At 42.8% G+C, this 26,367-nt stretch overlaps 5 protein-coding genes and 1 non-coding gene across 9 annotated transcripts in view; 3 read left to right on the top strand and 3 right to left on the bottom strand.

Annotated features, from left to right (window-relative positions):
- Positions 1-212: 212 nt before the first annotated feature.
- Positions 213-6,156, top strand: LOC659916 (coiled-coil domain-containing protein 85C). 2 transcript variants are annotated; one of them, XM_008193585.3, is made up of 6 exons: positions 213-341; positions 389-478; positions 3,996-4,198; positions 4,877-5,516; positions 5,565-5,878; positions 5,928-6,156. In XM_008193585.3, the coding sequence occupies exons 1-6, from the start codon at positions 308-310 to the stop codon at positions 5,967-5,969; spliced, it is 1,323 nt and encodes a 440-aa protein (XP_008191807.2). In that variant the 5' UTR covers positions 213-307; the 3' UTR covers positions 5,970-6,156. The 2 variants fall into 2 exon arrangements, with proteins under 2 accessions (XP_008191807.2, XP_008191808.1); XM_008193586.3 differs by lacking the exons at positions 3,996-4,198; positions 4,877-5,516; positions 5,565-5,878; positions 5,928-6,156 and having other exon boundaries at positions 389-1,799.
- TRNAR-UCU (transfer RNA arginine (anticodon UCU)) lies at positions 2,409-2,481 on the top strand. The gene has a single exon. It is a non-coding gene; the product is annotated as a tRNA-Arg (tRNA).
- A 44-nt stretch (positions 6,157-6,200) lies between the features above and the next one.
- alc (alicorn) lies at positions 6,201-9,585 on the top strand. Its single transcript, XM_966049.4, has 3 exons — positions 6,201-6,264; positions 8,322-8,971; positions 9,207-9,585. The coding sequence occupies exons 1-3, from the start codon at positions 6,249-6,251 to the stop codon at positions 9,351-9,353; spliced, it is 813 nt and encodes a 270-aa protein (XP_971142.2). The 5' UTR covers positions 6,201-6,248; the 3' UTR covers positions 9,354-9,585.
- On the bottom strand, positions 6,312-8,062 carry LOC100142195 (uncharacterized). Of its 3 annotated transcripts, XR_001574835.2 has the most exons (5): positions 7,836-8,062; positions 7,384-7,784; positions 7,158-7,334; positions 6,653-6,767; positions 6,389-6,607 (listed from the first exon to the last, which is right to left on the bottom strand). XR_001574835.2 is itself a non-coding variant. In XM_008193583.3 (4 exons), exons 2-4 carry the CDS (start codon positions 7,728-7,730, stop codon positions 6,463-6,465), a joined length of 669 nt encoding a protein of 222 aa, XP_008191805.1. In that variant the 5' UTR covers positions 7,731-7,784; positions 7,836-8,003; the 3' UTR covers positions 6,312-6,462. The 3 variants fall into 3 exon arrangements, 2 of the variants coding, with proteins under 2 accessions (XP_008191805.1, XP_064214701.1); XM_008193583.3 differs by lacking the exon at positions 6,653-6,767 and having other exon boundaries at positions 6,312-6,607; positions 7,836-8,003; XM_064358631.1 differs by having other exon boundaries at positions 6,389-6,767; positions 7,836-8,061.
- Positions 9,573-10,791, bottom strand: LOC103312589 (zinc finger protein 69 homolog B). The gene is made up of 3 exons (XM_008193584.3): positions 10,585-10,791; positions 9,910-10,525; positions 9,573-9,863 (listed from the first exon to the last, which is right to left on the bottom strand). Exons 1-3 carry the CDS (start codon positions 10,687-10,689, stop codon positions 9,604-9,606), a joined length of 981 nt encoding a protein of 326 aa, XP_008191806.1. The 5' UTR covers positions 10,690-10,791; the 3' UTR covers positions 9,573-9,603.
- A 199-nt stretch (positions 10,792-10,990) lies between these two features.
- The window catches only part of ft (fat), a 51,489-nt gene continuing 36,112 nt past the window's right edge, over positions 10,991-26,367 (bottom strand). Inside the window, exons 6-8 of the mRNA XM_965991.5 lie at positions 23,024-23,960; positions 13,814-19,157; positions 10,991-13,763 (exon numbers count right to left, since the gene is read on the bottom strand). Coding sequence (XP_971084.2) covers positions 11,210-13,763; positions 13,814-19,157; positions 23,024-23,960 — 8,835 coding nt within the window. The 3' untranslated portion in view covers positions 10,991-11,209. The remainder of the gene's footprint in view (positions 13,764-13,813; positions 19,158-23,023; positions 23,961-26,367) is intronic.

Raw genomic sequence — 26,367 nt, 5'->3', positions numbered from 1 at the left:
CATATTTATGCAAAAAATCCGATGTTCTCTACACTCGGAATGCAAAACAGGATCATCAACGCTCCAAGAAGCGAGTCACGCACGACGGCACAGTTGCCAACTTTATTGATTGCCCTTTGTAAAGAACTGATTCACTCCAATTATAAACAAAATTGCGGCATTTATTGATTCCACTTTAATTAAACAACGCGGGCAAATTTCAAAAGACGGCTGAGTTCGTGCCAACTCGTGCGCTGATCGGTCAACAGGTGGGGATGACATGCTTGTTGTTATTTTCCTAACCTAATTACCTAATTGTCAAAATAAAATGAAAAACGTCCAACAAGAGATTTTAACTACAGGTAAAATATTACATACATTAACAATTTGCCTGCAGTTATGTTCTTAGAGGATACGTTTGTGTCCGTTGTCCCGACCCGTGATAACACCCTTAAAGTGCAAAATTGCACTGAGGATACCGGGGAGCGAGTGCAGCTCTGTAAGTTGCATGAATTTCTTACCACCTTTGAATTGACTAAAATTACAACTTTGCATCTTCAAAATTGCGAAATTAGCCAACTCCCGCGCGATGTACAGAAATTAAATTTAAAGCGCTTGGTTTTGAACCACAATCAACTAAAAGAAGTGCCTAGTTGTTTGTATTCCGGCTTGGAAGCGTTGCAAGTGTTAGACCTGTCTCATAATCTTATCAAAACGTTTGATGTCGAGCCGGCTTGTAGTCGCAATATTGTTAGTCTAAAACTGTCCCATAACAAAATTTACAATTTTCCGCACTGGATCATGACCTGTCATTGCCCCAATTTAATCGAAATTGATTACAGTGCCAATTTTTTGACCAGCGTGAGCGTGGCACGTAAGCTAACGCTCAAAAAAATTACAATGAACAATTCGCAATTGCTTGACGTTGATTTCGAGTTTTTCAAACGTATATCAACCTTAGAATATCTAGATATAGGTAACACCAATTGCAAATTAACAAAACAGGAGAACGAATTTAAAGACATAACTCAACTATTCGTTAAAACCAAATGGAAAGAACTGAAAGTTTTGAAGTTGGACCACATACTTGTGTCTATTATCCCGGACGGACTTTTCTGGATTGTGTCACTGACTGAGCTTCACTTAAGTCATTGCGAGCTGAGCTGGATACCGCCAGAGGTCCAGTATTTAACAAACTTGGAGGTTCTGGATGTGTCTCATAATTCCATTTGCGGAATTCCGAAAGAACTAGCGATTTTACCGAAGTTGCGAATCGTTAAAGCATCTTTTAATCTTGTTTCGTCAGTGGATGATTTCACGAATGAGTTAGAAATTTTGGATTTGTATCATAATGAACTTGAGACGTTTCCAAATTCAATCGAGCGAATTAAATTCGTCGATTTGGAGCAGAATTATGTCGATATGTCGCTGTATAAAACATATGGCGAAAAACGGGATTCTTTCCGCCAAATGCTTGACGATGGGAGAGCTGACGGTCCGAGGGTTCCACCAACGGAGGTTCCCAGCAGTGACGATGATCGGCTTTCATCAGAAGGCAGCGTTTGCGGAAATGATGATTTTTATGACGCTGATTTGGTTGATGAAACGTGGGATTATGAGGAACCTAATGTTAATGTTGGTCGTGTGCGGAACCCAGAAATAACGCCCTCTGATGACGAATGGACGGGGAGAGAAGAAATAATCATCAGGGAAAAAAGAACAACCAAGCCGTGGATTGATGTAAATGAAGACTGGATATTTTCAGATGTTGAATGATTGTTTTGTATGTTTTTAAGTTTAGAATAAAGTTTTTATTACAATTTTTACGCGTTTTTATTTATACGTCCGCCGGTGCTAATAAAATATGGTGGGAGGAAATTAAACGTCTGGCGATGGGGCGGAAAGATAATGGTAATTAAGTTGGTTTGTTAAAGAAGAATAATGGGAACTTGGCAATTATCTAACGCGAGAATTCAATATGTAACGAAATATTTGGGCGAAAAAGTCGTCTTCACACGACATTGTGCGAGTGATTTATCGTCGCTGGGATCTTAATTGCAAAGCAGCCCTCAAGCTCAGGTGAATCTCAAAGGACCAATGAAACGGTGAATCCTAGCCATGGCCAAGTGAGCTAATCTCGGGTGTTTTATTGCCTAGATTCAACTTTACACCTCCATTACGTCAAGGCGTAAACATGCCAGTGGAACAAGAAACCCACATGGACTTAATTTTCGGATGACCGATTTTTCATATTGTTTAACGTTTGTTGTTTTCAAAAGTTGGTCACTTTTTTTTACTTCATTCCTGGTTTACGCAGTTCTGAATAGGTTTTTTGCATAGTTTATCAATTTTTTTTGTAATAAAATAGTTATGATGTTGGTTGCTTGTGTTCGTTCAATTTAAATCGCCTTCGCAAGGCTTTATGCAACGTCCCTGTGGCGCAGAGGATAGCGCGTTGGACTTCTAATCCAAAGGTCGTGGGTTCGATCCCCGCCAGGGATGGGCTGCGAGGCAGCTTTTTTTAAATTTCCATTTCATTTTTTTAATTAACTTAACATTTTATTAAATTAACAAACAGAAATACAAACGGTTCATTGTTGTTCTGCAAACAATTCTTTCGAAGTTCTTGTGTATGTGATACAGTTAATGTGTAAATAGCCAAACCGATGGCTATTTTTATGCATTATTTAATAGAATATTTACAATTGGGCATAATCTTGTAAGTTACGTATTATAATTAGCATTTTTTGCGATTTATTACAATACACCTCAGTTACAATAATAAATTTTTCATTTGTTTATTTTCTCAATTACGACAAAACTATTCGAAAAAGTTAAACTATTTTAACCCCTACCTATGCAAAATGATCCGGGGAATCGATTGGCATGAAGGAAATCGCCAAATTCCCAATAATTTTTTAGTTATGAATTTTTTAAAATTTTACCAATTTTTGCTTTTATCTGCAATTTGCTCGAAAACTATTAGCCGGAGAACAATAATCTTTTTTGAAAAAAATAGATAATCTAAAGAGCTTTCCAACAATGATAGACTTCAAGGGGTTATCTCTAATATTTCCGGAGCTATTGCTCGATAAATGTTCCGGGTACCCGACATCGACCAAAATCGCGACAAAAATTGAAAACATTCAACATCAAAAATCGAACAAATGTTTTTTTTTTGGACTTTTAACAACTCTAGAGGTTTGTTAAGACTTATAAAAGTCTATAAAACTTTGCTAGAGTGAGTATAATTTTTTTTATCATTTTTGTGAAGGTATTTGCTTTGACTTTGACCATTAAAATTTTAGGCAAAAAAAATCAAAAACTCATCTTGTGTTTTTGAAAAAGATAGATAATAAATAATAATAATAAATAATAAACTTAATGGAGTTCGTCTTATAGTTCCGTAGATATAGCTCGAGCGACAAATTTAAAAAATCAATTTTTTGATTTTTTGAAGGTGAGTTGGCCATTTAAATTTTAATTTTTATTAACTTCAGCTTCAGGTTTACATTCTATTAGATTGAAATCTGCTTGTTTCTTGGGACTGCTGTTGAAAAGAGCTTCGCATTTTTGGTAAAAAAAAAGTTATTTTTGCCACGTCTCCCAACAAAGCCACCAGAGATCTAATCCGTTTCCATTTACCTGACTCTGGCAGTGTGAACGTCCGGCTCGAGGCTCGCTTCACCTCGGCCTGCCACTAGAGTGTTTGCCTCATGTAAAGTAACATCGGCCATGTTGACTTACTCACTCTCCCAATACGCATTGCCATTGAAATCGCGCTAATTTCGTTTAAACAGTGCCCAAAAGTGCCAAAATCCCAAAATAGTAATTTCTCGTGCATGACCCCGAAAAAACCAACTCGAAATATCTCAATTCCTTCAATATGTGACGCGAGTGAGCCACTTCTGTGACCTACATCCAGTTTAAAAGCCACACAGAATATGTCCAGTTCGCGTTAAGAGATTACGGTGGCATGTTATTAAACATGTCCAATAAGAAACAGCCTTTTGTAGTGAAACCAGCAGCGGATTCTGCCACTTCTGCACCCCCGAGATATCAGCCGCCGCCGTTACCGCCCACTGGGGCCCAGGGCATCCTCAAACACCACCCGAAAGATGCCAAACTTTATCCCGCACCCAAACTACCCGAAAACGTGAGGCTGCCACAGCCCGGAAAAAACTACCCCTACTATCCAGAACGCACCACACAAGTGCAGGTCTGTAGAGGCGAAATAAAAACACACTACAATTATTTATTCATCCCATTTATCGACAAAAGTATGTCTTAAAGTGAAACCAGAAAGTTGTATTTTTTCTTTAGAGAAGAACTAAACATGAAAGTAAAACTCAGACGATTACCAAAGTTTTACTAATTAATTGCCACCAAATTTCTCGAATTTTTGTGTGTATAATAAGCATTGTATTTTCACTTTTTCATTAGTATTTATAATAATAATTTGACAGGTTTCACATCTCCGGTATTCTAATTAATTATATTATTTTTGCTTTCTAAATGCACCAGTAATATTTCTCTATTGAAACGCACTTTTTCGTAAAATTAATCTCGTTTTTCGTAAAAAAATAGTGCAAAAACCCAAATTTATGTCCTTTTTGGATTGTCTAAGAGAATTTCGGTAAAAAATCACAGTCGAAAACTAATCACCCGGAGCCATATACACAACACTCATTTGGCGAAATTTTCCTCTAGTACGCGAATAATTTTTGATGAAGGTCGGATTGATGTTTCGCTTGATTTAGTTGGTTTTATAAGAGAGAAACGATTTTTTGCGACATTTCCCTCAAAAAGTAAACACGAAAAATCACGTAATTGTTACGTTACTTGTACATTTTTTCAAATGAGGTTGAAACGCAAATTGCTAAATAAAAAAAAATAGGTGCACCAGCCGCGGCCCCTGGACGAGCCCGGCGTGCCCCAGGTCCAGCACCGGCCAGTTCGCTACGACGACGAGTTCCTCCGTCCCGAAATGCTGAAATTCGTTCGGAAACCCGACGACCCTCGCTTAGCCGACCCCAACCGGCACATGCAGAGCATCCTCGGCGAGTTGCGCGCCCTCAAAGAGGCCAACCAGCGCCTCGCCGACGATAACCAGGAGTTGAGGGATTTGTGCTGTTTCCTCGACGACGACCGCCAGAAAGGGCGCAAACTGGCCCGCGAATGGCAACGATTCGGCCGTTACACCGCCAGCGTAATGCGCCAGGAGGTCTCCGCTTATCAAAATAAATTACGCGAGTTGGACAACAAGCAGCAAGAATTGATCAAGGACAACTTGGAGTTGAAGGAATTGTGTCTCTATCTGGACGAGGAGCGAGGCGGCAACTCCATGTGCCCGGCCTGCGGGAGCGCCCCCACGGGGAACCTCCGGGACGACGGCGACGGCTCGAGTTCGAGCACTAACGCGGACGAACCGGCGATTCCCCAGCAGTTCACAAATGGGGGAAACCCCCCGAGGAGGTCCGCCAGTCGGGAGAGGATCCTCCACGAGAATCTTGCAAGGCAAAGGAGCACTTTCAACGGTGCGAAGTTATTTTTCTTGTTGGAATTTTATTAATAAGTGTTTTTAGATCAAATTATGCAATACGTTAGGAGCCTGGAGCAGCGCGTTAAGCAACTGGAGGAAGATAAGCGCGCTCTGACTCATAAAATCAACCAGATTGCGACAACAACGGGCGATTCTAGTATTGCTATTCCGCCAGATGCGGGCGTTGGGGTGCTCACAGGGCGCCCCGAAGCCGTCGTCAGAGCCCTCCAGGTCCTCGAGGTGCGAGAACAGTTGGAGAGGGAAGGGCGGATGCCCGAAAGGACGGAGAACATGTCAGACAGCACGTCTCAAGACATGGACGATGGGGAAAAAGCCCTCGTCAGAGAAATGTGCAATGTGAGTTAAGTTAACTCATTATTATAAAATTTAACGAAAATTACCGCAGGTTGTTTGGCGCAAACTAGAGGAAGGGCCCTCGCGAAGATGAGCCGATGCTTGCCGTAATGTTTAAGTACAAGACACGTCTTGCCATTGCGTGACGTCTATATCAATCCTGCTTATTACAGAGTATTATTTTTATACATTTATTTATTGTGTGAGTCACTGACGTAATGTATGTAGTTTGAAAATTGTTATTTTTTGAGAACGTCTTCAAATAAAAAATCTTTCTATGATGCGCAGTTTCGTAATACCGCTAATTGAGTTATTTTTACGTATATAATTTGAAACTCATGGTCGCATTCCAAGTTTGTTTTGTTGTGCCGGTATGGAAAAGTGGAAAGGTAAGTAAGTGGTGTCTTTTAAATCATTCACCACCGCGGAACAAACGTAGGGTCCTTTCAATTTATTATACACAATATAAACAAAAATAACACTTGTGAAAACAACACTCATTTACTTGAAGAAAACACACAATGGAAATGCAGAAATAAACAATATTTTCTTTTAAATAATCTATAAATACCCTTGAAGAAAAGTCATCAATAACGATGACGGCGACTGCTTCTCCTGTAGTCGTCGTATCTCCGTGAAGACCTTTGGTGTCTTCGTCCATAGTCCCTCTCGTAGTAGTCACCACGGTCTCTATCTCTGTGGCGTCTAGACCGATCGTAGTGCGAATCGTAACTAAAAATATTTATACCATAATGAGCACCATACTCTGACTCATACAGGGCCAAAAAGCTATGTCAGTTCCACACCAAGTCACCAACTGGCATATATGGACACCCATCAAACAAATCCATATAATATGCTTAACCAAACCATATAAATTAATACCATGTGCCTGACAAATCACAAAACAACAATTAGGTAAAACGTCTTGGTGCACTTCGAAAGGAAACAGAAACTCCATCACGAGACAAAGCACACTAAGTGCCCCGGGCAGCTATCAGTTGAGCGGTCTTTTTTTTTAATCGCAAAGTAATTACTAATCTATGGTCAAAAGTAAAAAATTAAGCCCTGTCACCAAAAATCATTAATGTTTAAATTGAATTTGTGAGAAGGCTTAATTTTAGACTTGGTACCTAATTTTAATTTTTTGTGACTGTTAAATATTCTTGCATAACATTATTCCCATTTTAAAAGACGTCTTAACTGATAATCACCTCTTCCACAATGAACCTCAACCGCCACAAATGCTTTGTCTCGTAATCAAACCGAAAGTAAGCTTTACCGTGAATTGCGATCGCGCTTGTCGCCGCCTCCGCCGTTCAATTCCGGGCAGTCTCTGTAAAAATGCCCGGAATAACCGCACTGATAGCATCTCATATTAGAATTGAAGAACCTCCTCCCTGAGCCCCTAGTTCTGGGCCTGGCATGGGTCACCCTAATCCTGCTCCCAGCCACTTCGCTACAATCCCAAGAATAATCCACGAAACCAACCACCACCTCACCCTTACATCCCGTCCGTGGCCTTCAAAGCTGCATTAGCTGCCTTTTTGTCTTTGAAAACGGCGAAGCCGAAACACGGCGTACTGTTGGTCATCCAGACCTCTTTCAAGTCTCCGAAAGGAGCGAAAACCTTCTCCAAGTCGGATTTTCGCACATCGTCCCCTATATCAGCAATGTGGAGCCTGTAACCATCGGCCTCACTGCTCCTGCTCCGGGACCTTGAACGTGACTTGGAATAACTGGAACGGCTCTGTTTGCTCTTATTACTGTTCTTGCTACTGTTTGAGGTGCTCCGACTTCGCCGCTTTTCCGCCTGGTCCGGAGACTGCGACTTTTCCTGATCGTTGTCGCGCATTTTCACAATTTTCACCAAATCAAAGATAAACAACTAATTGTTTCCGGCGCCTACCTAAAATGGCTGCTCTAACCAGACTTTGCCACAAACTAGTAATTCACTCACTGGGGCTCTTGACTCGATTTTCCTTCCCTCCAAACTTTTCTTCTATCGATTTATCACTTTAATTAGGGAATTTTCTAGTCCACCGACGCCAAAAACGACGCCACGTGACGTAATTCCGTCAAAACACCAGCTTGGTTGTGGCTACGGACACGCATTTGGCCCGGTTTACGCCAAAATTACGCGCTTATCCAACAATTTGCACGCCCTAGTTTGATAACGGGTGCCCACCATTGAAATATTACAACATTTAGCAAGAAACTTTTATTGTTATTTCACGAATTGGTTGTGAGGCCTTAGCCACAAGGCACACGAGGCTTGCTCTTTCTCTCTCCCACTCAAGGTTGTTCCATCTCCCCTCTCAACTCTCAAGGTTGCTCTCAAGGTTAGGCCTGTCACGAACGTCAAACTTGTACACAGTGTAAATAAATTGTTAGCGCTTTAAATGTTGGTAAACTCGGGCTCAAGCGTGTAAAATGGGCAATGCAGGCAGTGGCGGAGCGCCGCGGGAGCGCCCCAAGTATGGCGAGACGGTGCCATCGTCCCCCTCCAGAGAGGGCCAAGCGTTCGTTTTCGAGAAAAAACCGGACAAGTTGCTGTACCAGAGCTCGCAAGACGACGAAGAGCCGTATTTCACGCGCCCCGTGACGGCCGATTTCGACCACCAGAGACCGCGAGCTAACACTGTGTCAGAGGGTACTAAAGTCAACACCAGTGACAAGACACCGACGGTTTTCCGATGGGAAGGCGGGGGTAAGGACGTCTACGTCAGTGGGACTTTTACGGAGTGGAAAACTATTCCTATGGTGAAAAGCCACGGCGATTTCGTAACTATCATCGACTTGCCAGAAGGGGAACACCAGTACAAGTTCTACGTTGATGGGGAGTGGAAGAACGACCCTGGGAATAAAATGGTGGAGGACGAAAGCGGTGTCAAAAATAATCTTATTACGGTGAAAAAGTCCGACTTTGAGGTGTTTCAAGCCCTGGATAAGGACAGCGAAAATGCCAATAATGACTCGCAGAAGGAGTTCTCGCAGGAAATACCGGCCAATAAGCCATGGGAGAAGGTCACAGGGCCCCCCATATTGCCCCCGCACTTACTGCAAGTTATTCTGAATAAGGACACGCCACTTTCGGTAATTTGCACTTTTTTTCTTGAATCGTATGTAAAATCCAAACATTGTGATTTCTGAAGATTTTTCAGATTTTTTACGCTCAATTGGTTGATAAAAAAATCAGTTATAGCCTTTTGTTCATATTATATTAGTGTGCATCAAGTAGGTTGTAGAAATCTAAATCCACCTTTAATTTCATGGCCTACTGAAGAAGAGTATTTCTTATCGTAAATAATACAAGGTATATTTTTTGCAGTGTGAACCAACTCTCTTACCTGAACCCAACCACGTAATGCTAAACCACCTTTACGCCTTATCCATCAAGGATGGAGTCATGGTACTTAGCGCCACTCATAGATACCGCAAGAAATACGTTACTACTCTTTTATATAAACCGATTTAAGCTATTATTTATATTGTTGTGCATAATCCTTTAATGTTATTGGGTTTCATTGCTTTCTTTAACAGCTCCTGGAACAATGAAAGAAGTTGCTGGTGGGTCACAGAGCTTCAATGTGGCTCGTTACCATAGTTACCAAATTAAATTAATGCCTTAATGTGGGAAACAAATGAATGCGATTTTTTTCATTGCCTTAAGACAGCTGTGCTATGTAAATAAAAGTTGTTTCTAAGTATATAGCGTTTTATTTTATTTACGTTACACCGTGTTTTGATTTAATGTGAGTCACTAGTGAGACTTTTTGGGGGAAGGCCATTGGACAGTGCTCACAAACGTAGGGTTTTTCATTAGTATGTTGCCTGGTGTGGACTTTGAGCGAGTAAGTGCTCGTGAAGCCCTTGCAGCAATAAACACACATATAAGGCCGTTCACCCGTGTGGCTGTGCATGTGTTTTTTCATGTCTCTGACTCTTTTTCCACATATTGTGCACATAACTTTACCAATTTCTGGGTCTGTAACAAATAAGTTGGAAAAAAATTAAATAAACTGAAACCAGACCTATGTGTGTCTTCAGGTGTCTTTTATATTCCGCTTTGACTTTGAAAGTTTTTTCGCAAATCTCGCAAGTGTAAATGATTCCTCGATGGATTAGCATGTGTCCTCGTAATGATTCCGAATTTTTGAACACTTTGCCACAGTGTTTGCACTCAACTGGTGTTTCCAGGTGCAGTTGGACGTGGCGTTTCAGATTATCAGACCTCACAATCATGCCACAGACGTTACAAACACCAGGAGCCACATGCTCGGTGCGTTTGTGGTTATATAACTTAAATCTTGAAGGAAATGTTTTATCACACACGTTACATTTACACATTTTCATCACAGCGATAGCTCCTTTAACCGTTTCTTTAACATTGTTGGGGTTTAATTCATCAAAAGAACAAACGGATTCATTTTCAGACTGGACTGTTTCGTTCAGTTTTGGTTTAAGCTCTTCGGTTTTGATTGCCGTTTCCGAATTTCGTCTGGCGGGCTTTAAACGTTCATTAAATAAGCTCCTTTCTTTGAGTTCTCTATCGCTGTTAATTATCACTTTGCGAAAATTGTACAGGGTGTTAACGTTTAATACGCATTCTTGGCAAATACTTGAAGGATACTCTTTGCCTCTAATGATCTGTTGAAGAATAAAAATCATAGGTTTGTGTTTTAAATTAGAAGACAAACCGGAATTACTTGAATGGATGAAATTGCCTCAATTTTTTCTATTAATCCCTGGTTTGAATAAAGTGGTGTTAAATTGTCAGGCACTCGTAGACACGTTCGGCACACATTTTCCATTTCCCCCAATTATCACAAAAATTAACAAAACCAAAGCTAAAAGAATGTTATTATTTTTGTGCCCAAGAGTCAGCAAATGAACTACTAGAATACGAAAGAACTAATCTGTAATTGTGTGCTATGCAACCAACAAAACTCGCACAAAAAATAATTTTCAAATTGGTAAAATCATCTAAATTAAGAAACTGTGAGTGATAACTGATTATGCTTTTGGGTAATGTGAATTTTTCGTTACGTTACTCGTGCTCCGCAATGCTGATAATGCCTTTAGTAAAGATGTCAGTCAGAAAAAAACACTGCCTTTAATTTTCAAGTTAGTTTATTCATTAAATAAGTATTCGTTTCTACACGTTTTAGTAAAAAAGGTATTTACAAAAGTCTTAAAAACAGGAAGACGTTTTACAGTTGTCGCTGACACAATAATTTACAAAAATACAAAAATATGGCAAGAAAATAGAAAATCCTTGATACAAGGGTTCATTAATTCGTAAAAATCGAGTCTTTTAAATACGGCACTATTTTATACATATTCCTCGGAAGGCTTGGGCGCATTCGTTAGCCTTAACGAGGATGGCACCCTTCCATTCACAGAGTCAGGTAACTCGGCAATATCTTTAAACACTCCCGCCAAACTTTCGAAATTGGGCCCCCAATTCAACAAGTAGTCCCACCCAAGCCCGGTGGTGGAAGGCGACCCCGTCGACGGCCTGTACATCGGCCCTTCCAACTCATCATCAGAAGCCACCAACGTACTCATCGACCCTCTGTACGACGAATCGAAACCGTCATACGACGGCAGAGGCAGATTGTTCTTGTTCCCCGAACTCGAATCATTCCTTCGCGAATCCGGCTCATTACTCTTGTACTTATCCCCCGCCAAACTCGCGTTATCATACTCGATTTCGGAACACGTGAAACTATCATTCCCACTTTCGTCCGTCGTGGTCGAACTGTGATGCGTCTCGGGAACGGGCGAATGGTGCAGGTGGTTCAAGTGGTTGTTAACACCACCTCGGGGGGCCTCACTCGAACTGGACACAGCGTCGAGAGTCGAGACAAGACTCGAAGTCCTTGGACGCGAATTCAATCGCTCGATTTCTTCCGCAGTCAGCGAATTTGTGACAGGGGGCGGAGCTGCCGCTTTGCGACTACTGGAACTCTGGCCACTTAACTGCGACATGACGGGGCTGTTTAGACTCCTCTCGCTGTTACTATGAAGGACGTCTTTACCGACGCCCCCTGAGCTGGACGTCGTGGCCAACAAAGCACTCTGCAGCGGCTTACCGCTGATATCATGCAGTGTTAAAATTCGGGGCTGTTGCGCGCTCATTTCGCTACTGGGGCTCAAGCGGGCCAAGGGCGTGCTCTGATGGGGCCTTGAGCCGGGACTAGTAACGGGCGGCGCCCGAGGGGGGTACCCCGTGGGGTGGTGAGGCGAGTGCCGATGTTGGGCTTGTCCCTGCGCACCGGACGCGTGTTTGTGGTGGTAACCGGCAACCGGGGGCGGAGTCGCTTTGTACTTGCGGACGCCTCCAGCCTCCCGGTAACCCTTGTAATGATAAACAATGTCTATGTCGGACGGTGCGATCGAACTAGCGTTCTCCAGGTCGTAATGTTCGGGGATTTCGGAATTCAAGTCGTTGCCTCCATGGTCGTGGTTGTGGTTGGATGTTGGGGGTAGGGGAGGGTGGTGTTCCTCCCGCATGGGGAGGTTTTTGCTGACTTCACGCTCGATGATGTCTGGTCTTTGCGGGCGGGTTAACTCGCCCTGAATTATGTCCCTTTCTTTGTACTTTTTCGATAATAATTCGGGGCCCACTAACGAATGGCCACCGATTCCCCGAATAACGTCGCCGTTTTCGGAGTGGTAACCCAAAGAATTGTCACCCGAGTGCAAACTACGTCCGAGGATGTTGTCGTTGACGGCGTTCAACCCGTTTGTACTCATCATGGTGGCGCTTCCGTTCTGCTTGCTGTGCAAGCCTGAGGGACTTCCGGGAGCGCCACCTTTCTCTTTGTGTTGCTTCCTTAATCTAAAGACTACGAACGAAACTAATATGGCCACAAGTAACACCACAAAGAATACGATGACGAGGGTTATTCCAATACTGAGGGGGTCGGTGGTTGCGGCGGCCCCAACCCCGATAGGGCCATTACAGTCTTTTGTAACTTTTCCTTTGAAAATGACTTGCGTGAAAATTGAACCGGAGCCGTTAAACGGCTGAATTTCGTTATTAACGGTAAAGTTGGTAATGCAACCTTCGAAAGCTAGAGGTACCGACCCTCGTGCATAATAAAGACTTGCTTGGGCACCCCCGAGTGATAAATACGTAAGATAGGGGTCGAGGAAATCATGGACACCTTCCGAATCCAACTCATCGCCAATCCTAACACCGTTCAAAAGTATCTCAAGGACGCGACTGTGCGAATGGAGGGTTAAATTATGCCACTGTCCGTCGGTCACCCGCACGTGGGGTTCAGTCATATTCACACTGTTCGATAATTTACTCATGTAAATAATTTGTCCGTCGATTAATTCTACTGAGGTATATTGCTTATTACTCGTGGCGTAGAAAAGCACGCCTTGGGTTCGCACCGTTCGGAAGAGAAAACTAACGCTTTTGCTTGGCGATTCCTTTGGTTGTTTCGGTTTCCATAAAGTGGAACCGCCGTAAAAGATTTCCAGTAGTTGCATTCGTTTGTGTTTCTTCGAAATAGCAAATTCGACGAAAGCGCCATCGCTTAGACTGATCGGTTGGAGGGCGCCGTGACAATTGGGCGCAATTAGATTATTGCCACAGTCGCAATTCACTGCACTCCAGTGGTCTAAACACGTCCCGTACCCCATGCAGGGATCGGACGTAACACCCCGACATGAACCCTTCCGGATGCATGTGTTTTGGATCCCGTCCGAATGAAGCGGATGACTTAGGTTGAGAAGACGTCCATTCACCGAAACACTATGGACACAACCGACCAAATCATCCGAGTGGATCTGCCCAGGCCTTTCCAGCACCGGGTCGGCACTATTCAAGCCCCCGATTAGTAACAGTTGATTGTTGAAGTTTAAAGTCCTGGAAAAAACCCGATTAAAAAAATGCTATAAAACCAAACGATGACTTACCCCGCCGGTCCAATATCGTCAGCGTAACAAGAATTGTCGTTCGGACGGCATTCTTCGCATACATCACCATGTTCGGTGCACGAAGCGACACTTAATGACACCACTCGCCCATTTCTAGTCGCTATAATTTTATACCAGCTTCCGTCAGCCAAGTTGTTATTTCTCCCTCCGACACTGATGGAAGTAACCGCCGTTCGGGAGCCGCCGAACGAGAAAACAGCGCGTCCATTCACCAACTCCACGGCCACAAAATCGCTCCTACCACCAGTCTGCAACCCGTAGTTGTACACCAGCAGCGAGTTGGGCTTAGTCGTCGAAAAAATGAAAGTGATGTCGTTGGTGGCGGCGTCCAAAGACGGGAACGCCATGTACGACAATTCGCCGAACCCGAACGTGGATTTTTCGCAGTGGCGGCCGTACCGCCCGTCTGTGCAACTGCACTTGTAGCCAGGCTTGAGACTGACGCAGAGACCGCCATGGAGGCAGGGATTAGGGCGGCAGGAGTCGGCCAAAGCCTCGCATTGGTTCCCGCGATAACCGGGTCGGCAGAGACAGAAGAACGAGGACCCGTCAGGGCTTTGGCGGCACGAACCGCCGTTCTGGCAGGGATTTTCCGAACAGGCGTCTCCACGCTCCGTTTCACAGTACTTCCCGTCTTTGGAGAGCGGGCAAATGCAGTGGAAATTGAAACCTTGGCGGCGGCATTGCCCCCCGGATTTGCAAGGGTTTGGCTGGCACGGGTCCTGGCGTTTGTTGCAGTTTTTCCCAGCAAAACCATCGGCACATTGGCAGTTGTACTCGTGGAGGATCACAGGGGACGTGAAAACGATATTCTGGCTGTCTGTAATTTTCACGTTTCGTTTGACGGTGATTTCGGCCGTGCATATACCGCCGTTTTGGCACGTGTTTTCGTTACAAGGGGTGTAACCGATTGATACATCGCTAGTTTGGAAGAGACTACCAATTGATTCGCGCTTTTTTCGTAGTTTTTCAACCACTAAATCCTTGTTGTGGTAGTTGTGGCCACTTTTCACGGCTAGTGTTAACTCAAGACCATCGTCAGTGTCGTGTAAGCCGTAGAGTAAAACTGTTTCGCCGGACGATAGTGACGTTTTGAGAATATCCAAAAGTCCCCTATAATTCTGGGCTAAGAATTGTTGACTGGTCACGTTACTGATCTTGATCGTGATGGAATGATCAACCGTTTCGTTACTAAACGTAACAAATTCGACGGTAACGGTTGAGACTACGTCAAAATGCTTGCCGTCGTTGCCTGACACTGATAAGGAATAGCCCTGACCTGGGGAGACTTTAGACGCGAAAAGGTTACACCCCGAGGGAATCGACAAAATCCCAGAACTGGCCGGCGCTTGTAATATTTTGCATTTGTAATCGCCAACAATATCCGGATCGTTGGGATGCACATCAGCGATTTTTCCCACCGGGAACACGCCATTGAACGCATAGACTAGCACATGCACCGATCTGGCGCTCGAAGGACTGTCGTTCTGGTCCAAAACCTCGATCGTGATAACGTGTTGTGACTTCATTTTCGGACTCCCACTGTCTTCGACTTCGACCAAAATCTCCAACTGGGGGATCACCTCCCGATCGATCATTTTCGTGGTCACGACCACCCCCGAATGTTTATCAATTTTGACAAAATCGCGGTGTTTCCCCCCGATTAGTTTATAAGTGAACGGGGCGCCGTTTGGGGGCAGGTCCGGGTCTTTGGCCGAGAGAGTCATGATTTTGGTGTTTGGTGGCTCGTTCTCTAGCACTTTCCCCACAACGCGCGGGTCGAACGTCGGCCCGTTGTCGTTGATATCCGTGATGTGGATTTTAACAGTCGTGGTGCCTGTCTGTGGTGGCAGACCTGTGTCGATCCCGCCCACCACGAGCGAGTATTCGGGGGTGGTTTCCCGGTCGAGGAAGCGCGCCGTTTCGATTTGGCCCGATTGGGGGTCGATTTTGAACGCTTGTTCGATATTACCGCCAATGATTGAGTAACTAAACTGGTTGTTTTGGGGCCGTACGTCCTTATCGACGGCTTTGACCGCCGTTACTTTAGACCCAACTGGGGCACCTTCCGATATTTCGACTTCGTATAAAGTTTGGAGGAACTCAGGTGGGTCGTTACCGTCCTGCACCTCCACAATGACCTGGGCTTCGTCGGTGTCATTCCCCCGAATACCACCTGCGTTTTTGGCCATGATTGTCAGAACGATGCGACTTTGCGTCTCCCGGTCCAAACTCCGGGACACACTTATAACTCCGCTCTCTGAATTTATGTTAAAACCGCGGTCGTTGCTCGAACCCACAAAGAGATAATAGACCTTGCCGTCGTCCCCAGCGTCCTGATCCGTGGCTTGGACGGTTCCGACTTGAGTCCCGACTTCCGCCGATTCGGAAACGTCGAAGTGAAACACCGGTTGGATAAAACGGGGGTAGTACTCGTTCACCCCATTGATGTGGACGCGAAGTTCGGCAATACCGAACATTGGCGAGTCGGGATTGCTCGCCACGATGTTAATTGTATACAAGTCGTTTTCCTCATAGTCGAAACTGTATTTAGCAGTGACTCGGCCCGTTTTTTGGTCAATTGCAAACATGTCCTTATCAGGACCGTCCGAAATCGAGTATTGAATGATTGCGTTTTTGGGCGAGTCAATATCTGTAGCCTTGACTTGGAAAACGAAACTATTCGGTGGGAGATTTTCCGAAATGTAGGCCTCGTAAATCGATTGGTTGAACGTGGGGGAGTTATCGTTAATATCCGTGAGGGTGATTGTAAGCATTGCGGTGGTACTTTGTGGCTTAAAGCCCAAATCCTCGGCTGTGATATTGAGATGGTACTCTTGAATCGTGTCATAGTCTAGCGGTTGGAGAATTGTAACGGCACCCGAGTAGGGATCAACGGCGAATTCTTTACGTTCGTTACCCCCTGATATTTTATACCGAATCATTCCGTTCGGGCCTTGGTCGTCATCCGAGGCGTTAACTGTCAGAATTGTGGAACCTAAAGGTTCGTTTTCAGGTACTATGACTTGATAACTGAGCGCGGTGAAAACTGGCATGTATTTATTTTCGCCAGTGACGACTAACGTGACTGTGACTTCGTCATGTTGCGGGGGTACCCCTTTATCAATTGCTCGTACTCTAAGGAGGTACTCTTGCCCGATCTCCGTGACGGGTTTAGTCAAAGTGATCCAGCCGTTATACTTGTCAATTGCAAAATTTTCGGAGCCGTTTCCCCCAACAATCACGTAATTAATCTCGGCGTTAACGCCAAAATCAAGTTTATCTTTTGCGGTGACTTTGAGCAACAATTGCCCCTCCTGAGCATCGTCCGGCACCGGCGAAAGATACTCGGGTTTGTCAAACTTGGGGGCGTTGTTATTGGCATCCACGACGTTGACAGTGACCAGACACTCGGACGACATCGGCGGCTTGCCATTATCCGTGGCCAGGATCGTGAGCGAGTACATATTTTCCGGCGACGCTTCCATTTGCGTGTACTTGAAGCGCAGACTCCTCTTGCTGAAGATATCGCCCGAGGCCGGGTCGACCGTGAACAGGTCGGAGGGCTGCTGCAGCGAGTAGCTAATCACCGAATTGGGCCCTTGCTTATCTCGATCGGTCGCGGCTACTTGCCCCACAAACACCACATCCCTCTGCAGTTCGGGGAAATTGAAACTGTAGAACGAGTGCTCGAATTCGGGTGCATTATCGTTCTGATCTTGAATGGTGATGGTGAGGGGCGTTTCGGCCTTCCACGCCCCATCCACCGCGGCCACTTTTAGCAAATATTCGTCCTGTTGCTCGCGGTCCAAGTGGCCCACGACCGTCACGTTCCCGCTGATCGGGTCAATCTTGAACTTCTCGCCCGGGTTTTCCGTGAAACTGTAAGTCGCGTTCGCGTTATCGCCGATATCCTTGTCCGAGCTGGTCACTTGGATGACGAACGAGCCCAGGTCGGCGTTTTCCGTCACGTTGACGCTGAACAAGCGGCTGAAACGGGGCGGGTTGTCGTTCTTGTCCAAAACTGTGACTAGGACGGTGGCCGTGCCCGTCATCTGGGGCACGCCTTGGTCCAAAGCCTCCACGGTGAGTTCATAAGCTGGGGTTTCCTCACGGTCAAGTCTCGCATTAGTATAAATTTCACCACTTTCGGAGTCAATTTCAAACGTTCCGTCGAAATCATCGGTGAGTTTGTAGGTAACTTGTCCATTTTCGCCCGAATCTAAATCCTCAGCTGAGACTTTAACGACTAGCTGTGGCGGCGATTCCTCCTCCAAAATCGACGCATTGTACAGATTGCTATTAAAAACCGGGGAATTGTCATTGGCATCGGTCACATTTATCGTTAGTTGTAAGACAGTCCGGAGGGGAGGCACGTCCGAGTCTTTCGCCTCGATCCAGACTTCATACACCGGAAGCGTTTCATAATCTAGTCCCCTCCCAGCGACGTGGACTTCCCCGGTGTTTTTATCCATAGTGAGAGCCTCGCCAATGTTACCCCCGGCGATCGCATATCTCACATTACTCGCAGCTCCTTTCTTCGGGGACGTGGCTTTAAACCGCGCCACCAGCTTCCCGTGTTCCACGTTTTCGGCAAGAACGAACCGTGTTTTCCCCGGTGAGGTGAACGAAGGGAACAGGTGGTCAGGGCGCAGGAAAACTCGCAATTCTGTGCTGGTTTTGCGCGGTTTTTTGCCCCCGTCTGCCGCCTCAATTTCAAGATTGAACACTTTCGTGCCCAACTTGGCCAGATCTTGCGCCGCTTTAATGACCCCAGTTTCGGGGTTTATGGTGAAATTGGGGGCGTGTTCGCCGGTCAAAGCGTACGAGATCTTGCTGTTGATTCCGATATCGTCGTCCGAAGCCCTAGCGCCGAAGACAAACTCCCCGGCTTTGGTCTTGTCGGAGATGTTGACTTCGTACTTGGTGGAGGAAAACGAGGGCGAGTTGTCGTTTTCGTCAGTGACGGTGATTGTGAGATTGACGGCGGCTGCCCGAGGTTCGGTTGCGGAGCAGTCTTGCGCCATTACGGTGAAATAGTAGATTTCGGTCTCTTCCCGGTCTAGGATCGCCGATGTGGTGATAATTCCCGCATCTTGGTCTATCTTGAATCTGTCGACTTTGTCGCCCAATAGACTGTAGCGAATTTTCGCGTTCAGACCGATGTCTTTGTCGGTGGCTGTGGGAGTCACGACCCATGTTGAGAGAGGTGAATTTTCGTTAATCGTGGCATGGTAGGACTGTCGCTTGAATTCAGGAGTGTGGTCGTTCACGTCTTGTACTATGATCTTCACAGTGCCAGTTCCGGTTAGAGGTGGAGAGCCTGGAAAAAATCGCCGCTTGAGCTATTTGTAATGCTGGATGGTTTAATACTAAGAATATCGATTCGGCATTGTGAATTTAAACAGCCGCTTGCTATTTAACATGCCGGAGCGATGCCCAGCTCCCACGGCCTTCCCTCATTACTACGTGAATGATAATTGGATATTTGAATTCGCGTTCCGACTTTTAAACTTCCACAAATAAATTCACCGACTTTACAGTAATCTTTCTAAAGGAGAAGTAATTTATTGTGTGTTTTGCTCCAATTTCGCGACAAATGCGGTTTAATTCCCGGTTCGAATTAAGACGGATGGTGGCCGTTGGGCGTAGCCAGGGATTCTTGAACCCGTTCCAGCAGGAACAGGACGTCTTCCGCCAAGTCTCAATTTTGTGTCGGAGCGCGTCTGAAATGGGTTGGTTTGTCGAAACGTCCCCTGGCAGTGCACACATTCCGCTGCGCCTCTGACATAACGGTGCTTTATTGCAGGTACATGCTAAATACGGTCCCTATTTATCTATCGCACATCCCATTACACGAGTGCGAGATATGACGACGCGGACTTAGCAATTCCGAGCCGGAGGGCTAACAAGCACATAACTAGGTTTGCACTTTGAAATTCATTCGCGGGTCAGATGGGGTCATCCGTCCTTACAGCCAATACAAACACGCCATAACCGCTCTTTCATTTAACCCCGGAAGAAAATTCGGTGCAATGAACAAATCGTGGGAATTTCGACGAATCGAACGATTTTTCCGAACGACTTTGGTAGAAAAAAGAGCGCTTTGTCTGCTATCAATAATGTAGATGCTAATCGCTGCATCGTGAGAACTTGGATTCGTGACATTTCGTATAAGTGACGGCCGCTGGGGCCCGTGTGGAAGACCTCCTTTCGAGAGGTATTACCCGGAGGAAAAGGCCCGGTTCCGGTTTTCCGAATTGACGGGAAAATAAATAAATAAAGTGAGAATAGGATGGCAGTTCCTTTCTCAAATGTTCGGTTCTGTTGGACACCTGCGTTCGAAAGTATACGATTCCCTAGTCGTGGAATTTTGACGATGCCTTTTGTCTACAAGCCGGTATCTATGATCTTGTAGCTTAAGACTGACGTTGTTGGCCGTAGGCTAGCGTTGTTGCCAGTGCTTCTCTTCTATCGGTACCTTTTATTTTTCCCTAGCTTTTGTGATGTTTTGGCGAAAAAATCGCCGATCGCAAGGTTTGAGGATCAGATAGGACTCGATAAAAAACTTGATAAAAGGATACTTGACCCGAGTTCAAATCTATATTAACTTGAGGCAAGTATAACAATACGCGCAGTGCACGATCTGTCTTGTCTCCTTTTAATGTAATGTTCTTGGTTTATAGATATTGCCGATTGAGGCCCTCGATTTCGCCCGATACCATGGCTCTCGCTTCCTGGTACTAACGCAGCCCCCCGTCGACCGTAATAGTGACAAATTGCAATATTTTATCGACAGATCTGGCCGCCATGCTATACCGTTTTCCTCGTTCATATTCATTATTTAACTATTAGGTTTAACCGACTGTTGTTGTAAATCATTATGATTTATGGGATACTTGTGTCTGCACATTTTAAAAATATCCACAAGTCCCGAAGAAATATAGTACAAATTTTCCTTTCAGAAAAATCTCAGTTTGCTGGACGGTGTAAAATTCTAGGTAAAATCTGCGGTTCAAGGATTCATGTTACGTAGCTACTGCATTTCTCAAATATTCATTTCTATTATTGGCGACATGTTTTACGACCTGTCTTGTGCCAGTTGCTTTGACCACCGGTGGAACGAAATGGCCGCAGGTCAAAAGTCGAAACACCAACTGCACAGAGTTGCTCAAAACTACCTCAAAATGATCTTCTGCTACACAATTTTGCAACGAATAAAGTCCTCTCATCTGCAGAACTTTTTGAAATAGCAATTTCAATTTTTGTTTTATATAAAAAAGATTGAATTGGAACTTATTCCAGCCGTAAATTGGCTAAATTTTTATTTTAAACTAGAAATGGCGGATTTTTTTAATACTAGCTTCATAAATTTACTTAATCCGCCTCGAAGCCATTGCTTGAAGCAATTTTTCGTTAAAAAATAAACTAAAACTGTGAGTGCCATTAATTAAGTTAATTTATCTTCCGCTAATAGAACTAATCGACTACGATTTCTGGATTATCATGATCTGTAGCAGTTATAGGTCTTCCGCTATGAACTTGTTCAAATGGATCCGGATCACAGAACACGAAAAATACAGACACAATTCCCTGGAACCCCTATCGTAATTCTTTGTGGGCACCAGATTATTATTATTATAATTATTATTTTTTTTTGATAATACGTTATTTTTAAATCAAACCTCGTTAAATAAGGAGTTAAAATTTTTTATTACAAATAAATAGTCGGGTGATTCAATAAGAATGTTTCTAAATTAAGTATTGCAAACTAGAGGCTCGATTACACGTTAATCAATAATAATTTCATTATTTTCCTTTAATCAAATTCTTGTTTTTATGTTTACTTACCCTCTAGGAACCCAAAAAGGCGAGTAAATTTTTTTATGACGTCCCAATTTTTTGCTACGAAAGATTTTCTCCCTTACCTGTATGAATCCTTCCGAGTTAAGGTTCATTGTTTTAAAGTATAAAGTATCAGGATACAGAGTCAATACGTCTAATAGAGGATGTAAATTAGCTTATGATCGTTTTTGTAACATTTGTGGGCAATTTATATTTGAAAATAAAGGAAGACCTCTCTCAGAAGCACTACATATCTGCTGTATTTTGGTTTTTCCATAACTAATCAGGCTGAATTATTGCATAATTATCAACAGATGGGCGTAAATATGTCTCTTAAGATACGTTTTCTTGACTCACATTTAGATTTCTTTCCGAAAGTCCTGAGCAGCGTGAGTAAGAAGCAGAACAAGAATTTTCATAAAGATTTGAATATTTTCGAAGATCGGCAAAAAGGCTTCTGGGATGAAAACACGGTAGGAGATTATTGTAGGACTATTATAAGGAAAACTAATCCAAAAAAGTACAAAAACTAAGCAAAAGCATTCATTTTTAATTTGTTGCTTGGCTGTTTAAGAATTGCTCTTGTTTTTAATTAATTATATATTTTATAACCGAACCTACCGATCGATCAAAATCCCGACTAATTGAATTTTTTTCTAAAAACTATGTAAACAATAATTTTATTTTTAAGTACTTCTGCTCATTAAAAAATGAAAAGTTTTACAATTACTCGTCATTTTGAAAATTTCGAAGAAATGTAAATGAATACTAAATAAAGCTAGCTTTGCTTACAAATGTTAGAGAATTTCGCTAAATTTCTGATAATACAAAGTCCCATGAAGATCGTTCCGGTTAATTCGGCGTAATCAAACTTTAATTTTGTTCCAGATAATGTGGCGTTACTGGCGTTGCAATTAATCCAGGCTTATATTTTGCTTCATTTGCTTGCTTATTTGATTATCAACATGAAGTAATTGATTTCTTCTAATTGATATTCAAAAGTGGTAGATAAACCAAAAATTGAAATCGATATTTCCAAGCGTTCCAACAAAATGAAAAAAGATATGTTATGTTGTTAAAAATGTTCAATAATTTAAAGTTATTTTGGGCAAATAAACTGTTATTCAAAAAGTGGGCATTAAAAAAGTCGGGCTATTAAAACTTCTTTAACAGCCCAGTTGTTACAGAGTTTTATTATTGACACCATAACGGTCGTAAGTTATTGAATTTGTTTCACGGCAGTAAAAGATGCAAACTTAGCTAAAGATGTAAAAAAATGCAGCAAAACCAGAATGTGCGTAAAGTTGTCAATGAATTTTTTAACGTGGCTACTAAAAAACATACCGGTGTCCATTGCACCCAAGGAGAGCGTATATTCAGCTTGCGCTTCTCGGTCCAAAGCCCTCAGAAGTGAAATTTCCCCCGTCGAAGCATTGATTTTGAACGTATCCGGTTTTCCCTCCTTGATAAAGTACCTCACCAGCGAATTCAACGGCGGCGTGTCGGCATCATACGCTTGCACCGTAATAACATACCCTCCATTGGGCGGAATGGTGTTTTCCATAACATAGGCCAGATACGGCGAATCCAAAAACGTCGGCGGATTATCGTTGATATCCGACACCGAAATAACAATTTCCGCCGTATCGGCCCGCACCACCTCGCCCCCGACATCCCCGGCACAGTCCTCAGCGCGCACCGTCAACACATACCGCGATTTCCTCTCATAGTTCAGATTTTTCGCCACTCGCACAACACCCGTATCCTCAGCGATGCTGAAGTCGCGGTTGGTGTCGCCCGAGTTGATGGAGTAGCGCACGCGGCCGTTGAGGCCGTCGTCCACGTCGGTGGCGGACACCTGGAGCACGCTGGCGCCGATGGAGGCGTTCTCGGCGATGGAAGCGCTGTACTGCTTCGGGTCGAAGACGGGGCTGTTGTCGTTCTCGTCCAGGATGCGGACGAAGATTTTCGTGTGGGTGGCGCGCGGAGGGTCGCCGCGGTCGCGGGCGGTTATGGAGAGGGTGTAGTTGCTTTTGGTTTCGCGGTCAATGCGACCGGAGACGCGCAATAGGCCGTCCACTGGGCCCAAGGAGAAGGTGCCAGAAGAGGCGGAGTCGGGGGATAGGGAGTATTCGATGTAGCCGTTGCGACCCTCGTCCTTGTCGATGGCTTTCACGGCCATCACCACGGTGTTGATGGCGATGTTTTCGGCCACGGAGGTCTCGTTGGGAGTGACGAATTCGGGAGACATGTCGTTCACGTCTTTCAGGATTATGGTCACCTGAAAGGAAGGATTAAATGTGCATTACTAGAATTTCACAATTTCCTTCAAACTTTATTATTGGCTTATATCTTAAATGTTATCGTTCGTAGACGAAAAATTATTCCATTTGACGAACTGGAAATAAATTCTCTGAACTGTCTCACTTACTAAAAAAACACCCATCTCCTAATTCAACCAATCTTTATCCTTATAAAAAAATGAAGACATTTTTTGAATCCTCAGACTATTTCCTGTAAGAATTTGATTCTCCACTTTGCCAAAAAAATTATATTCTACTAAAGTATAACTAGTTCCCCAAATTTTAATCTATATCTTAAGGACTATTCATCATAGACCAAAAATAGAAATAGCTCCAAAGTCCTTAAATAATTGTGTATAATGAAAAACTGAGATATCAAATCTCGGACCTGTCTCACTTCAATAAAAACAAATAAAAGTACTCATCTCTTACTCCAGCTATTATTGTAGTATCTTGAGGAACTAAACTTTGATGGATATCTCAAAAATTGTTAGCTGTAGATAAAAAATGAAGACAGTTTCAAAATCCTCTGACAGAATTCGTGAATAATTTTTTAATCGAAGGAACAAAGAAAAATGAGGGTCTTTGTGTCTTTGTTGAAAGTTTGAACACATCATAATTTTTTTAGAATGGGACAAAAAAAATCCAAGAATTTTTTTTCAGGTGTCTAGGCGAGATTTTGTTAAAATAAAACGAAAAGTTACCCTTTTTCCTTTTCGACCTTTACATCACGAAATTCAACCAGGAACGTTATTTTGACAAACTTTATTTGGAAAAATCCAAAATGGTATTTAGTTTTGCTTTTTCAGACGTTTTACCTCTTTTTTCAAAAGTAACAATAATAATAATAATAATATGTTTATTGGTGGCAAATATACATTACACAAATCAAGAAAAATATTTACATAAACATAGAAATTATTTCGCTAGATTTTCCGAAAATCAACCAAAAAAACCACTAAACTGGATCGAAAAATTCATTATTTTGCCTTTTGATATGTTGAATATTTTCAGATGGAAACGCTAATTTAACGAAATTTTGCCCAAAAATTAACCAAAAAAATCCGTAAGTTCGTTCAAAAGTAGAGCAATTCTTGAATTTTTGAACAATATAAAGATAAAACCTGAGCTTTTGTGAATAAACTTAATAAAAAATGACGTGTTTTTATCATTTTTGCGTAATATTAGCATGTTTTTATCTAATAATACATAATTATTTAGCAAAATTTTGTCAAAAATTGCTCCAAAAATCACCTAATTAGGTCCAAAATGGTGTTATTTTTACCACTTTCGGGCGCTTCAGCAGGTTTTAGAGCTAAACCTCAATTTTCACGAAAGTTCACAAATCGAAAATAAGATTAACTATATGAGAAAGCTTTTTTTACCAAAAACGCAATTATTTTGCGAAATTTCTATAAAAATAAAGCGAATAATCGTCGAAAATATTGTTAGTTTTGATTTTTACGAGCGATCATGAAATCCGAAAACCGATGATTTGACCGTTGAATTATTGAATTATTAAAAAAAATATTGTAATGTTTGCTATTTTTCAAACTCCTAAACAAGGATTTGAATTAAAAACATTTGTTAAAACGGGAAAAAAAAATCAATAAATTCGATCTAAAATAACATTCTTTCTGAGCTTTTTAACTTGTAGAGCCATTAAATTGCATGAAATTTATTTCTTTTTATTAATAATTATTATTATTTTCCAGCATATTTTTTTCTATTATATGGATAAATTTCGCCTGCTTGTCCATGTATTTCAATGACTGTAGTAATAAAAAACTTTATGTTCCGATTAATGTTGTCTTTACTAACGACTACAATTTTTGATAAAATTTTAATGCCGCCCCCTTGACTTGTCATAAATAATAAATAACTCAAAAAAAACTCGTCAATTCAGCAAATTTCATTTTTTTTTAATTAATTCAATCCAATTAAGTCCATGGAATAGTTATGTTCTGACAGGATTAAAATTTCTGTCTTGCAATCAAAATTTTCAAAAAACTCCTTCATATTCAAGGTTTTGGTCGATATAGTTTGGGATAGAGTGGATTTTTCAAATCAAAAAAGCAAGCAATAAAAAAAGATTTATTGTGTTCACGGCCAATATGCGTACAAGGAAATGTTTGTTCATAATCTATTCTACTAATAATTAAAATGAAAACACTTATTTTTCTTCGAGGTGTAAGTATTTAAAAAATGAAGTGAATCTTCAGTCTGTAACGGCAGTGACGCGTTAAACACTCGAAATTTCCTCGAACGAGTCTTGATCAAATACCATACGGACAGTAACTAAAAGTACGTGCATCTGAAAACTCGTCTGCCGTTTACAATTAAGTCTTTGGTAAACAGCGAGAGGTGCTAGGTCATTAAGTTGGT

The sequence above is a fragment of the Tribolium castaneum genome, chromosome 9 (genome assembly GCF_031307605.1).
Source record: "Tribolium castaneum strain GA2 chromosome 9, icTriCast1.1, whole genome shotgun sequence".
Lineage (NCBI taxonomy): Eukaryota > Metazoa > Arthropoda > Insecta > Coleoptera > Tenebrionidae > Tribolium > Tribolium castaneum.
This window is presented reverse-complemented; position numbering and strand designations above follow the sequence as displayed.

Bases quoted from the DNA above. Each gene is read 5' to 3' on its own strand.
- alc (XM_966049.4), top strand. The intron at 8,972-9,206 runs GTAATTTGCACT...TATTTTTTGCAG, and splicing joins ATAAGGACACGCCACTTTCG to TGTGAACCAACTCTCTTACC.
- LOC103312589 (XM_008193584.3), bottom strand. From the start codon at position 10,689: ATGGAAAATGTGTGCCGAACGTGTCTACGAGTGCCTGACAATTTAACA. The intron at 10,526-10,584 runs GTAATTCCGGTT...ATTCTTCAACAG, and splicing joins AGGCAATTTCATCCATTCAA to ATCATTAGAGGCAAAGAGTA. The intron at 9,864-9,909 runs GTCTGGTTTCAG...TATTTGTTACAG, and splicing joins ACACCTGAAGACACACATAG to ACCCAGAAATTGGTAAAGTT.
- LOC100142195 (XM_008193583.3), bottom strand. From the start codon at position 7,730: ATGCGCGACAACGATCAGGAAAAGTCGCAGTCTCCGGACCAGGCGGAA. The intron at 7,335-7,383 runs GTAAGGGTGAGG...TTGGGATTGTAG, and splicing joins TTGAAGGCCACGGACGGGAT to CGAAGTGGCTGGGAGCAGGA. The intron at 6,608-7,157 runs GTAAAGCTTACT...AAATATTTTTAG, and splicing joins AAGCGCGATCGCAATTCACG to TTACGATTCGCACTACGATC.
- LOC659916 (XM_008193586.3), top strand. From the start codon at position 308: ATGAAAAACGTCCAACAAGAGATTTTAACTACAG. The intron at 342-388 runs GTAAAATATTAC...TTATGTTCTTAG, and splicing joins ACAAGAGATTTTAACTACAG to AGGATACGTTTGTGTCCGTT.